The 12,772-nt window shown below is 40.4% G+C and overlaps 1 protein-coding gene across 1 annotated transcript in view; it reads left to right on the top strand.

Moving 5' to 3' along the window:
* Positions 1 to 899: 899 nt before the first annotated feature.
* The window catches only part of LOC119915693 (MAP7 domain-containing protein 1-like), a 13,307-nt gene continuing 1,434 nt past the window's right edge, over positions 900 to 12,772 (top strand). The window contains exons 1-9 of the mRNA XM_038735362.1: positions 900 to 1,167; positions 3,891 to 3,959; positions 4,751 to 4,771; positions 8,208 to 8,371; positions 8,666 to 8,777; positions 10,801 to 10,905; positions 12,113 to 12,235; positions 12,333 to 12,478; positions 12,735 to 12,772. Of these exons, the coding sequence (XP_038591290.1) occupies positions 915 to 1,167; positions 3,891 to 3,959; positions 4,751 to 4,771; positions 8,208 to 8,371; positions 8,666 to 8,777; positions 10,801 to 10,905; positions 12,113 to 12,235; positions 12,333 to 12,478; positions 12,735 to 12,772 (1,031 nt within the window). The 5' untranslated portion in view covers positions 900 to 914. The remainder of the gene's footprint in view (positions 1,168 to 3,890; positions 3,960 to 4,750; positions 4,772 to 8,207; positions 8,372 to 8,665; positions 8,778 to 10,800; positions 10,906 to 12,112; positions 12,236 to 12,332; positions 12,479 to 12,734) is intronic.

Here is a 12,772-nt window from a genome sequence, read left to right as displayed (position 1 = left end):
TATATGACGTGAGATGTTATTATTTAGCAAGCACAGTGTACAGTTGTATACTCCATAGAAAACTACAATCAGTTCTCTTTGTGGTTGCACAGCATTGGTCTCGCTGCTCTTTGGTGCTCTTGTAAGCAAACTGTTGAATTGCACAGCATTTGCAGAGTAAATCTTCAGTGCATTCACTGTCTTAGTTTGACAGCCCCCTACTGTCTGTGCTGTTTTTAGCCAAAGTCTGAATAATTTAGAGCATGTTGCCCCAGTGTTTACCTTCAGAGACTATGCAGAAAAAAAACTCTGTCTGAAAGAGCGCAGTGACTTACAGGCCTAAACTGGCTCCTATCGAGTATGTTTCATCAAAAAGAAGTTTGACTCCTTCTGGGAAGCTGATCACTCTGATTCTATTTTTCTAAGCAATTAATTTCACCTCAATAGAATCATCAGGACGCCAAAAAGCAATTACTGTGTTTTGTTTTGCCTGGGAGTTTGGCCATTTGCTTAGGCCAGTCTGTCAATAAATCAGTCACGCAGCGCAAAAATGGCAGTAGGCGTTGAAGTAGAGGAACAAGCAGAAGAACTATTATCTTTTTTTGCTTCTGAGCAAGTGTTGCAATCTCTGCAGCAGATAATGTTCCTCAAGAACTCAGAAAACAGAAACAGTGGAGTGTTACAGTGTAACTGTACCTGTAAGGTGTTCTCTTTAATTATGTTATTACGGTGCTGATATGAGTTATCCAAGTGAACAGTTTCTCAAAGAAAACAGTCATCTTCTTCTAGCCAGGGACTCCACCCCTCACACTTGATACATGCGACTCCTGAGGAAGTTTACGTCATTCAAACCAAAGTGCTTCATAGGCCCAGCAGTGAAAAGAATGAAGACCAACTGGTCGAGTTCCGTCTCTGTGCTTGTCTTACCTTTTACCATGTACCATTTACACACTCGTTCCTATTCTGTTAATTTCTCTTCAGCTCCCGACTCGGATCTGAACACAAACCCCACAAGGCCTGACCCGGAGGGGGAGAGCAGCCCCCCGAAGACAGACAACACCCAGAGAATGGAGTCTCCAGCCAAGAAAGATATTGACCGGAGATTGACTACCCCCACAAAATCTGACGTCATCCCTCGATCACCTGGGTCACCTGCATCACCCATCCCCAGGTCGAAAAGGAAGGAAGGTAAAGAAAAAAAAATGTCACCGCTAAAGTATACCTGCAAATTTGGCCTGACATGTAGCAGCTCTTATAGGCAAAGGTAATGCTTCATTATCTGAGTAAAAGTGACCACATGCTTTCAGACTAGAAGCTAAATCCAATAGAGCTGCTGCAGATTATCTTTAAGTGTTGGAACAAGCATGGAACAGATGCTGCTGTGTGAGAACATCTCAGCTTTGGGCTCAAAGATTTTAGGCATAATTGAATTAGTAAAGATAATATTCAGGTAAAATATAGACAAATGAGCTTTCTTGTCGTTAGCTAATGCTGATGCTAATCACTACCATGCACTGTTCACTAATGAAAGGAGGGCAAAAGGAACCTGAACAGAAATCCCATTTCAGTGATGCCAAGAAGGCATTTAGTTTGACCTCCTTGCAACATTTCCACAATGCCACCACTTGAAACGCCTTGCAGCCACTGGCGAACAGCACATGCAAACTCTAAGGAACATGTTTGAAGGATTTTGGAGTGTAAGCCTCTTTTCTCTCTCCCCTTTATTCTTTATCCATTAATCCATTCACTGTGGTCATGGTTTTTATTCCCTTTGGGCGAGGTGAAGGGGATAAACCCCCCAAAGTCCAAAATTGCTCCCAATACTCTCGATACCTTGTAATGACCTCCAAGTCAATATCAAGACATTTATGGTATTCTTTGCTTATTTGCCAAATTGTGGTCTATTTTAGAGAAACATGTAGTTGAGCCCTTAGTCTCCGGATTCCAAAAATGTCCCACACTTCCCCTTTGTCCTTCAAGTTCCATTTTTGCACCACCCAGAGGGGTATGATGAAGATGAAAAGCACTCTGTGGCTCCTTAATTAGTGAAATGAAATGTTGAGGCTTGTAGTTCAGTCTTGGAGCTGCAGCTTCTGGTAATGGTCTGCACAGTTTGCACCGTGAGGGTTGCAAGTCACACACTATACAGTATACTCAGCACTGCTCCTTTTGTACCCCAATTTAGAGGTGGACAAAATGACACAGGGCTGACATTTTAAGAAGGGGTGTGTGTGTGTGTGTGTGTGTGTGTGTGTGTGTGTGTACACACGTATAGTCTGGAGCCCAAACACTGCACCTAGCAGTTTTTTCTAGGCCGGCCTGTTCTTGTCTCAGATGCTTTGTGCATGTGACGTTATGATTAACATGGTGGTGAGTTGCAAACAACAGCAGCACATCACACTGACCAAGACCATGCACATGGGCCATAGTCCTATAAATATCAAAGTGGGTCAGAGGTTGTTCTTAGGGAAGGCTGCATGGCAGATTGTTTTCGTGTTTATGATTCACGCCTCTCCCTATTAGACATTGCTGAAGGATGAGCTTCTGTGTGTTTGATGATGAACATCTGTTCTGTGAAGATCAGGGGGGATGATGTAGCATGAAGACTAAAGAATGATCAAGACTGCAGTCTGTGTCAGTGTTTCCCAGCAGTGGACACATTATTTGTGGTAGTGCACACTTCAAATGGACATGAATGATTTCACATTGTAGCTGTTTTGATCAATACACAATTCAAGCTAATTTATTTGGGTGGGCTGCAAAGATAAGTTGTATGTAAGGATGTTGTCTATCTGCAATTCTGTATTATAAAATAAGCTGTAACTCAGTAATTAGAAAGCATGAATAAATTAGCTATAATCATGTTTGTGGTGTTAATTGGGCTGCAACTGACTTCATTTGGTCTATAGAATGTCAGTAAAAAGCAAAACATTTTCATCACAAGTTACCAGACCCACAGTGAAATCTTTAAATGTCTTGTTTGGTTCAATCATCAGTTCAAAACCCAAATATATTCTGTTTACAGCAAATATTGACATTTGAAAAGCTGTAACTTGTAAGTTCTTGCTTAATATATGCTTTAAAAATGAAAAAAAATGAATAGATTATTAAAATAGTTGCCAATAAATGTTCTACCTATTGAAAAATTGATGAATCAAATAATCGTTTCAGCTCTATTTGTAAAATATTTTTCTAGGGATATTTCTTGGAGGACATATTAAGGATGCCTTTGGCAAGTCAGAATAACAGTATTTTTTTCCCAGGATGTAGGACCAGTTATCATGAAAGGATGCAGTTTGAATTCTTGAAATGGTTCAGCTCAGTGTTTGCTTGCATTGCTGTTCACCCTCGGCTTTTTTTCACTGAGTGTTTCTGAAGTATTTGGAAGGTATGTTGTGTGTGAGTGGATATCAGAGATGTCACAGAGGGAAGAGATATATGTAAGTGCTCCCCTGTAGTCATAACAGCACAATCAAACATACACCCAAATCCAGATGGTACAGGAGATTTAGTGAGCCTGCCACATGCTGCAGCTTTTATTTAGAGAAGATTGGTTTCATGAAAAAAAAACGTTTTTTTCTTATGTTTTTTTCTTAATCCAGAAAATGTAGCACACCTCGGCTTCAGCCATTTATTGAAGATTAGCATTCAAATGTTGACGTTGCCAGTTTCCTGTCATTGTCTGGTGGTATGCATTTCCTTGTGGTGGCATTTAAAAGTTAAAAGCCTCTGCTGCTGTGTTTGCAGAGCTTGATTAACCAGCTATAATTGACCTGCAAGAAACATGAAGACCTATGAACCTTTTTAAATAAATGCTGTGTGACAGAGGTCTAGTGGAGCAATATGCCACCTCTCGCTTACACATCCTCTCTATAATTTCTCCTTTCTCCCCCCTCCATTCTCATCCCCAGACATCATCAAGTCAGAGGAGAGGCAGAAGCTTGCCAAGGAGCGGAGAGAGGAAAAGGCCAAATATCTTGGTAAGTGGAAACAAGGTGTGGGAGCAAAGCCTATTTCATAGAAGGAGAGCTCCCCCTAGCGTTGGGGGCAAAGAGATCACAGAGAGCTTTACATTGTGTCAAGTGCGTGGGTTTGCTGTAGGCTGCAGATGGTATGCACATGTGGCACAGGGAGGATAAAAAGGTAGTTTGGCCTTTTGCACAAAAGTGACTGAAATCAGCAAAAGCCAAGCCACCATTTTATCAAAGACGAGCGAGCATTCATTTTCTACGTGCATGTTGAAATGAGCAGCGTCAAAATGTTTGCTTTTTGTATGCTTGTTTGACTCTTTAGCAGTTTACCTCACCTACCACTCTAAGATGTATGCCTGTACAATTTGAATTAAATGGAGATATTCCTCACATTGACAAGAAATGTTGGATAAGTGACAAATGTAAATTTTTCCCCCCATTTATTAATAAAAAAATATTTTGGCAAGAGTTCAGCTTTTTGCAGTGTGATGAATATCTCTAATGACTTAATGTTATTAGAAATTTGAGTCAACAAAGCATGAAAACCTGCTTCTACATTATCCTAACTTCAATCGATATAGTTTGATCAATTGGTGCACAATGTCCTCGGCGCCATTCACCTGGGTGTCATAACAAAAAAAATTTTTTTTTTCAATTGATATTGCATCTCTTTGCCTAAGTCCTTACTTTTTGTTTAACACGCGGCTGTCACAATGTCACCTGGCTACACGCTCGTCGTGCACTGCTTTGCATGACTGACAAGTTGCCTCTGTCTTCTCTCTCACTCCTTCCCCCTGCAGAAGAGCTCAGCATGTTACAAGGTAAGCCACTCACCTATGTGTATGTGGTGGTGGTGGTGATGACCCTTTTCGTCCATTCTCTTAGATATTGATACCACATTCAGTAGTTTTAACTAGAGTTGGGCAATAAACCAGAAACTTACCAAGATATAGACATTAGGAGTAACAACCTTGCTCATGTTGGTATGATAAAGCTATTCCCATATGACTTTAAGAACTATCCTCTAAAAAAACAGTCACATGCTTCAGGCCAATCTCTCCTTCATTGCACATCCTTACTTTATAACAAAGCAGCATGTATTATAATAACAAAAATATATAATCATCCTTCTGTGGTTAAGCCTGTTTAAAATATTTAATAAATGAGCTTGTAGACACACACACACACACACACACACACACACACACACACACACACACACACACACACACACACACACACACACACACACACACACTTCTTCGTTATCAGGGAGCCCTGATGGAAGGTAATAATATTAATGTTTAACCTTGTTATGAAGGTAAAGACAAACATAAAACACATACAGTAAGAGTTACAATATTGAGTTTTGGTCATATTGCCCAGACCTAGAGCTGTTTCATTCATTTAATCCCCCTGGTGTTCCTGTTTTTAAAATCATGGTTGATTTTATTTTTTCTTTATCACATAAATTTCAACTAATTGTAACCTTTTGTCTCTCTGAACATCATTAATGTGTCTTTCGCAAAATTCATGTAGGCATAGTCTGATCACTTAACCAATCATTTATCTGTTGTGATAAGTGTTAATATTGGTTGTTTTTCACATATAAGAAGTTGTAGCATGACCTGAGTTTGAACTTTGTTCATCCACATGCTCCAACTGTGGAAGCGACAGAGCTCCATGGATTTTGTACTTTAAAGATAACATGTTTGAACCACATGCCGCAAAACTGCTATGATTACCATCTTACTGGAGAAATTGGAGGTTTTAGAGACGCCTGCAGCCAGATTCATCTTGGCTGCAAATATTCCAACAATTTTACAAACAACTTTATATTGCCAAACATAAAATCACCAAATTGAAAATGTTCTGAAATAGGAAAATATGTTAATTATGCTGAATGGTAGTGTATTCAAAGTAGCCAGCATTACAGGGTATTGTCAGCATGGTACTAGACCAAAATACATGGACTAGAATCATCCAGTTTGTGTTCTTCATTACCTTACAGTTAGTGAGAAATTGGTAAAATAGAGTCTAAATATGCTCTTAGCCCCAGTTTTATTAGGTTTTCTCAAAACTATATTAACATTTTAGTAAACACTTCAGGCTAGGGTAGGTAACGTTGGAGATACTAGCAAGAGATGGCTAGATTTTGAAGTATCCAACCGATAAAAAATCCCACCATCTCCCTTTAGGCCTTTCTCCAAAGCTACTCCCCCAGAACACATTTTCATGCGCAATGAGTACACGGGCAGAGGGTGCCCAGGTAGGTAGGCCATGATTGGTTGGGCTCATTACATACCTGCAACAACCACAGATAGCAGATTTAAAAAATGATTAGTATTTGATGTATTGATTGCTATTGGGATATGGAGAATTACTGAAATACATTACATACCATAGCTTTATGGCTATATTATATTTTTCACATTGACATTTCAAGCATGATGTATATCATCACATTACACTGATTTCTTTAAACTATCAAACTCGTACTTTCAGTAATGCCATGTTGTCTAAGCCAACTGTGTGTTCGACAGCAGTAAGATGAGTTTGACATGCGTCAGAAGGTGGATCAGTCTAATTGGGCGATCACCGGGGCATGCCAGATGGTACGGGTCTAATCTAATACTCTCAGTCAGACCTGGATAAAGGATGAGATCCTACAAAAGCTTGTGTTTACAATATCAGCTTAAAAGAGATCTTGCCTATCAACCATCACCAGTAGTATAACTGGTTTAGTAGTACACGGGCCACAGGTAGAAAATCCTTACACATCCTAGCTTGTATTTTATTGGTTCCTTGTTACGTTTAAGTGAAGCTTTGAAACCCATGCATCAGGGAAGTGGCTGCTACTGCACAGATGTTACTCTGCTGCCTTGTCTGTCTTTGGTGGGATGCAGCTGTATGTACCAGGGTTAGAGCAGCACTGTGTTTATGATTATTTAATGATCGTACTATAGTAAGTCCCGATATTACTTGTCAGTGCAGATCACTGTCAGGAGAGTTGGGGAAGGCATTTTAAAGCAATGTCAGAAATTCAGAATTGAACATCTGTTTATAACTTAAACTCTGGTACAGATGCATAAATTATTTGATGATGAATAGCACTCTGAACGGCCAGTTTCCAGCTCATTTTCCTTCTTGTAACCAACACCTATAGTCTGGAAAACCATTACCAAATGTTTCTGTTGAATGAAATGTTATGGATGTGGAAAACTGTAATCTATCTCTCAGCAAGCCTTAAACATTGCATTTGTGGGCAGTTGAAGCAGCATCTGCCTCCCTCTATTCTCATCACAGCACAAGTGAATTATGAAGCAGTTTCCACTGCACTACTTACAGTACCATCTCTACAGATTTGAAGGTAAAACATGTGGCTTCTCTCAAATCGAGGCCGTTGAGCTGTGATGAGCTGAGAGACGCACTGCAGCAGATATTTTCTTTGCCGCAAGGTGCTGGCAAGCAGTGCCTCGTTATAACTCAGCCTTTTGTTCCCTTTTCAGATAAAAGCCAAAGTGTGTGCCTCCCAATAAATTTTAACCCCTTTAGCCTCCAGCATCTCTGGAATGAACGTCAACATAATCTGAAATCCACAACCAGTTGCTTTTGTTGTATCAAGTGGTTTAGAGAACTAAGCCTCACCTCCTTGCAGAGGCTGATTCTTCCTGGAGGTTTTACTTTGTAGTTTAAAGAAATATGGTGCGTTGTGTACACAGAGAGGCAGCTGCAAAAGGCTTCTTTACGGCCTCTTTGAATGGCTCAGGGACAAGGAGATGATTTCCATATCAAAGTGTGTGGTTTATTGAAGCTGACATGGAGGCTTGATGCAATTAGTGTGGGATAAAAGTGTCACTTCAGAAGTACTGTATCTGTCTAACTTAGCATTATGCAGTATTCTGTGGAAAAGGCAAGAAAATTGAATTTATTTTATCGAACACAAAGCACAATTGAGGTGAAGGGCAACATCTTTTTTCCAAAGACTGCTATAGATGTAAAGTAAACATCAGAGAGACTTGACTTTTTAGGTATTTTCTTCAAGTTTCAAACTGGATTTTTCTTGAAAATCCCCAACCTATCAAATAGGTTTTAAATTTTAACAGTAATCTTCTAAGTCAAAACTGATACAAACCTTTCAAAGAGAATGCACACTATACCTACAGTATAATGAAAGGCCAGGGAAGAAGGGCTCCTTGTCCAGTGCTCTTTTGGTAAAATACGTCTCTCCTGACCATACTTTCTGTCCAATCTTAGCTGCTAAAAAGAACCAGTGGTTGGAGAAGGAAGAGAAGGCACGGCAGCTGAGGGAGCAGCAGCTGGAGGAGCGCCGCAGGAAGCTCGAGGAACAGCGGATCAAGGCGGAAAAGCGACGAGCTGCTCTGGAGGAGAGACAGAAACAGAAACTGGAGAAGAATAAAGTATGTTTGGACAAGAACACTGGCTATGTTAACAATAATCCATTCAGTGAGTGAAGGTGTTTTATGTTTGCGTTGATACCCAGAGGTGAAATATCAATGCCCACCCACACTGAAATGGCAGGTGTACAGCTGCAGATCATGGGATTTTGAATTTTCCTCAAGGACACCTAAGCCATGCTGGGTGCTTAGATCCAGGCTTTTCAGCTGAAGGACGCATTACACCACCCAGTTCTTCACATTGCCTTTGATGTTAGACATTTAAACAACTGATAGATGTTCCTGTATCCTTTCCAGGAACGTTATGAGGCAGCCATCCATAGGTCAACCAAGAAGACGTGGGCAGAAATCCGCCAGCAAAGATGGTCCTGGGCCGGCGCATTAAGCCACAACTCAAGCCAGAAAGAAAGTGAGTACCCAATTCCAACCTGGATACACATCTTTAAACTATCCGAAGGACTCCCTTTTAATCATTAGGAATCATATCATCATCATCAAGCCAATATGAGACAGTTTGTCAAGATATTAATAATGTCATGTTATGGCCTTTTTACATCTGAACCATTTAGGTAGCCTGAAATGAGTGCATCACCTCGTTCATGTGAATTTTACCAAAATGTGTTTTGTTGTCTGCTTTGCAATCCCAACAGCACAATAGATGGCTTAGTTTAGGTGTACAGTGTTTTATGCTCACTGCTGGGGATGGCATATGATGTTGGCAGGTGTAGTCAGAAATGCTGCCCAAACAGATTTTGACGGCACTGGAGGTTTTGTTTTGTTTTGTTTTATTTTAATCCAATATGTCTTGGCAGCATCAGTCAAAGTCCTCCATCTTAACACACCGTTTCCCCTGATGTGTTCGCTACTTCAGCACTGTCCTGCCTGTCCGGATTGCCTCTTAAACCTTACTTCAGGGTCATTAGCCCTTGATCATGACCAGACCGTATTGATCGCAGAAAGTGAAAATGTTTTCAGTTGCTGAGCAGGGTGAAAATTCGCTGCAACTAGCAGCAAATTGAATATATTGTCTAATAATGCTTCATTTGAATGATAAATGTCCCGACAGTCCAACAGCTGATGAGATCAGAGTCTGCAGTGACTGCAGATCCTAGGTAATACTGTAGAAATTGTGTTTTAACAGTGCAGCTTGATGGATGCTTCTGTGCCTTTGTGCCTTCCTCACGACATGAAGCTCTAAATCTGAAGAGTTGTACCTTATGTCATGTAATCATCTCTGCCATATGCCAGGGGAATTATTGATACTGTAATCAATCTCTCCCTTAGTTCCTGCTGTCTGTCAGATGATGAAAGTAAACAAGCGTAAACGGGCTGCAGTGGATGTGGAGTTTGAGATGCTATTTAGGAAATGCTCCCAAGTACCCATCTTTGCTTCTGTCAGAAGAGCATACTGCCTCATCCACTAGACAAGACTTTAATACTGTTCCTCCATTACTGTAATGTTCTCTGAACCATGCCTCACAACATTCCGAGAAAGTGTTCATTTGATTGCAGTTTATTAAAAGGGATATAGAATTGGGATAGATGCAAGTATTGCACATTGATCTTAAGGTTTCAAGCTTGCCCTTTTCTGAAATGCCAGTTCACGTCATCAACCTTGAAATGAGTAAGTGTTTCCAAGCAGCTTCTTTCCATCACTTGTTTGGTTGTTATTTTGCCATGTCTTTTCATGTTCATTGCTTGTGTTGGTAGGCATTTAAAATGTTCTTCCTTAGTGTGTTTGGGATACTTTTGGGAATTGGTATTGCTGTGAAGTAGGCATAACCTTAATTATTGTTCGTGTGGAATTTTGAGAATTTTTTTTATTAAAGGGTCATTTTCAAACTTATTTTCTCACTTACCTCAATGGACTTGAGTGGAATTTAGTTTGGTGCACTCAGCATTAAAAATGAAAAGGGCCTTAAAAATAAAAGTCTACAATTTATTAAAGTATATTTCAAAACCTGGCGAATTGAAACCAAAACTATCTGCAATGCTAAATACCACAAGAGGTAAGTGAGGGGGGAAAAAAAGTGTTTATATAACTTAGTTGAACTGACCCTTTAAAAACTTTAAAACTTTTGAGTCAGAAGCATTATAATTTCTGACACACACAGGCTTTCTACCAAACATGACTGCCAACCCACCTAAAAGCTAGCTGAAGTGAACATATGGTGTACAGTGTGCGTGTATGTACCGTAAAGCAGTGAATGATTATTATTATTTACATGGTCGCCACACAGGAATTTGCTTTAATAGGGTGGGGGTTGCCCACGTTACAAATATATGTTACAGTATTGACCTTTACAGTGTCTGGGTGTATGATTGTAGAGGCATCATTCGAGCGTGACACATGACACCACAGAAGCTCCTCCTCTTCCTCTCAACCATGTGACCTGTGTGAACATCTGTGTGGCGCTCTCTTGGCTTCTTAGGCAGATGCTCTGTGTCAACGGTCAACCTGCCCAAACATGTGGATTCTGTTATAAACAAGCGACTGTCCAAGTCCTCCGCCACGCTCTGGAACTCCCCCAGCAGAAGTAAGGCAACATCTGGAATGCCCCCCTTCCTCTCCTCCCGTTTAACTGTGCTCATCACTCTGCCACCGCCAGTACCTCCGAACCTGTTCATCATTGTCCTGTATTTATTTCAGTTCTTCCCCTTTGTGATTTCAGTCCCTCTCCTGTGCTTGATGGTTGACAGCTGACCCATTTCATCTTCCAAAACCACAAGTTGTTTTTTTTACTCTCCAGAATTTGGGTCGAGGTTTTGTTTTACATGGTTTGCATGCTCGTATTTTAATATGGGTTATGTACAGTGTTCATATTTTGTTGTTTTTACTATCCTCTTGGTTGAATCATTGTGTGGTAATGGCCATTTCATGTTTGCACAGTCAAATGGATCCTTTTGTGCTCATTTTCATCACACGGGATATAGGATTTCTTTTCTACTGTCTTAAATGCTTTATTGATAAATGGAGGTAGATGTCCTTTATAAATGACACTTTTCTTTGAATCAGCTTTGTGCCTCTGAGTCAACCTTTCTTGATGCTTCGGATGAGTGCAGCTCTTTATTTTTATTTAATAGGTCTAAAGTTAAGCAGGTCACGGTGTACTCCTGCAAAGGAGGAGAAACTTCTGAGTTTGGAAAAAGTAAAGTTAGTGAGTGAGTCAGTGAGTCAGCGCTTTTCAAGAGATAATGTATTCTGAAAACTCCCCGAAGCAGGTAATGTTCCTCCGTGCTGCTGGAAAAAATAGATTGGTAACTCTTGTCTCACTCCTCTCCCAACACAATTACACACCCTGTCTGTGAACATTCACGGTAACATCTTTCTCGTCCTACACCTTAAAGCCAAAGAAGAAGGCATCTTCGCAAAATAAATACTGATCAGTGTCCACTCTTCTTCATCTTAGCTTGTAAGCTTAAAGCTGTGGTTATATATAACTGACTCACTGTCTAGACAATTTCACATAACTCTCTCTCTCGGGTGGGACCACTACTGCCCAATGCTATTGTAGACACATTTAATGACCTCAGTTTCTTTCTCTTATAATCTCTTTGGGTGGCACTGAGGTGTTTTATTGGGTTTTTGTGTATTTCATCTGGGTTTTATGGTTTGTAGACCTATTGCTACATGTGAGCCGTAACATGAATAACCATTTCTTATACTTACAGCAAAATTCTGGTTCAACAGAGGATATCTAATAGAAAAACATACATTTATCAATCTGTTTCTCCTACCTGCAGACCGTAGTCTTGCACTGAGTCCATGGGAGAGCAGTATAGTCGACCGGCTGATGACGCCAACACTGTCTTTCCTTGCTAGGAGCCGCAGTGCTGCCAGTGTCCTCAGCAATGGCAAAGATGGCCGTAAGTTTACAAAAAAAGATGAATATTAGTTTAAAATCTGCCTCACAGTAAATACATTACGCTGCTGTATGAATGTTGTCGTCCCTTTTCTCCTCAGACTCTGCTCTCTGCCCCCGTTCGGCCTCAGCCAGTCCCCTCACCTTGTGTGCTCACCAGCCCCACCACCGCTGCGCCGACCGCTGGAGGGTGACGTCCAGCACACCAGACATCACCCAGCGCCAACAAAGAAGGAGCTCCACACCTGTAAGTCTGCCTAATTAGCTTTTGCCCTCTGACAGTTAAGTGTACTCACAGTCTAAAGAAAGACTCTATCTAAAGAGTTACAATAAGTACCTATGCCATTTTCCAGAATAAGAGGGTAGCTTATCACACCCAGTTTACCATTTACCTGAACCTGATGGATAATTTAACATTAAAATTGTTGATTTTTGTAATTGAGTACTGTATAGAAACCTGTTTTTATTATAATTGAATGTTATTTTGGAAATTTGTCATACAGATGGATAAAAACAAGAAAGAAAAGAAAGACAAGGAACG

This window comes from Micropterus salmoides, unplaced genomic scaffold (genome assembly GCF_014851395.1).
Source record: "Micropterus salmoides isolate LMB-PRFRI ecotype aquatic unplaced genomic scaffold, ASM1485139v1 Ms_hic_scaffold_21, whole genome shotgun sequence".
Taxonomy (NCBI): domain Eukaryota; kingdom Metazoa; phylum Chordata; class Actinopteri; order Centrarchiformes; family Centrarchidae; genus Micropterus; species Micropterus salmoides.
The sequence above is the reverse complement of the archived record's forward strand: the minus strand, read 5'-3'. Positions and strand labels throughout refer to the sequence as shown.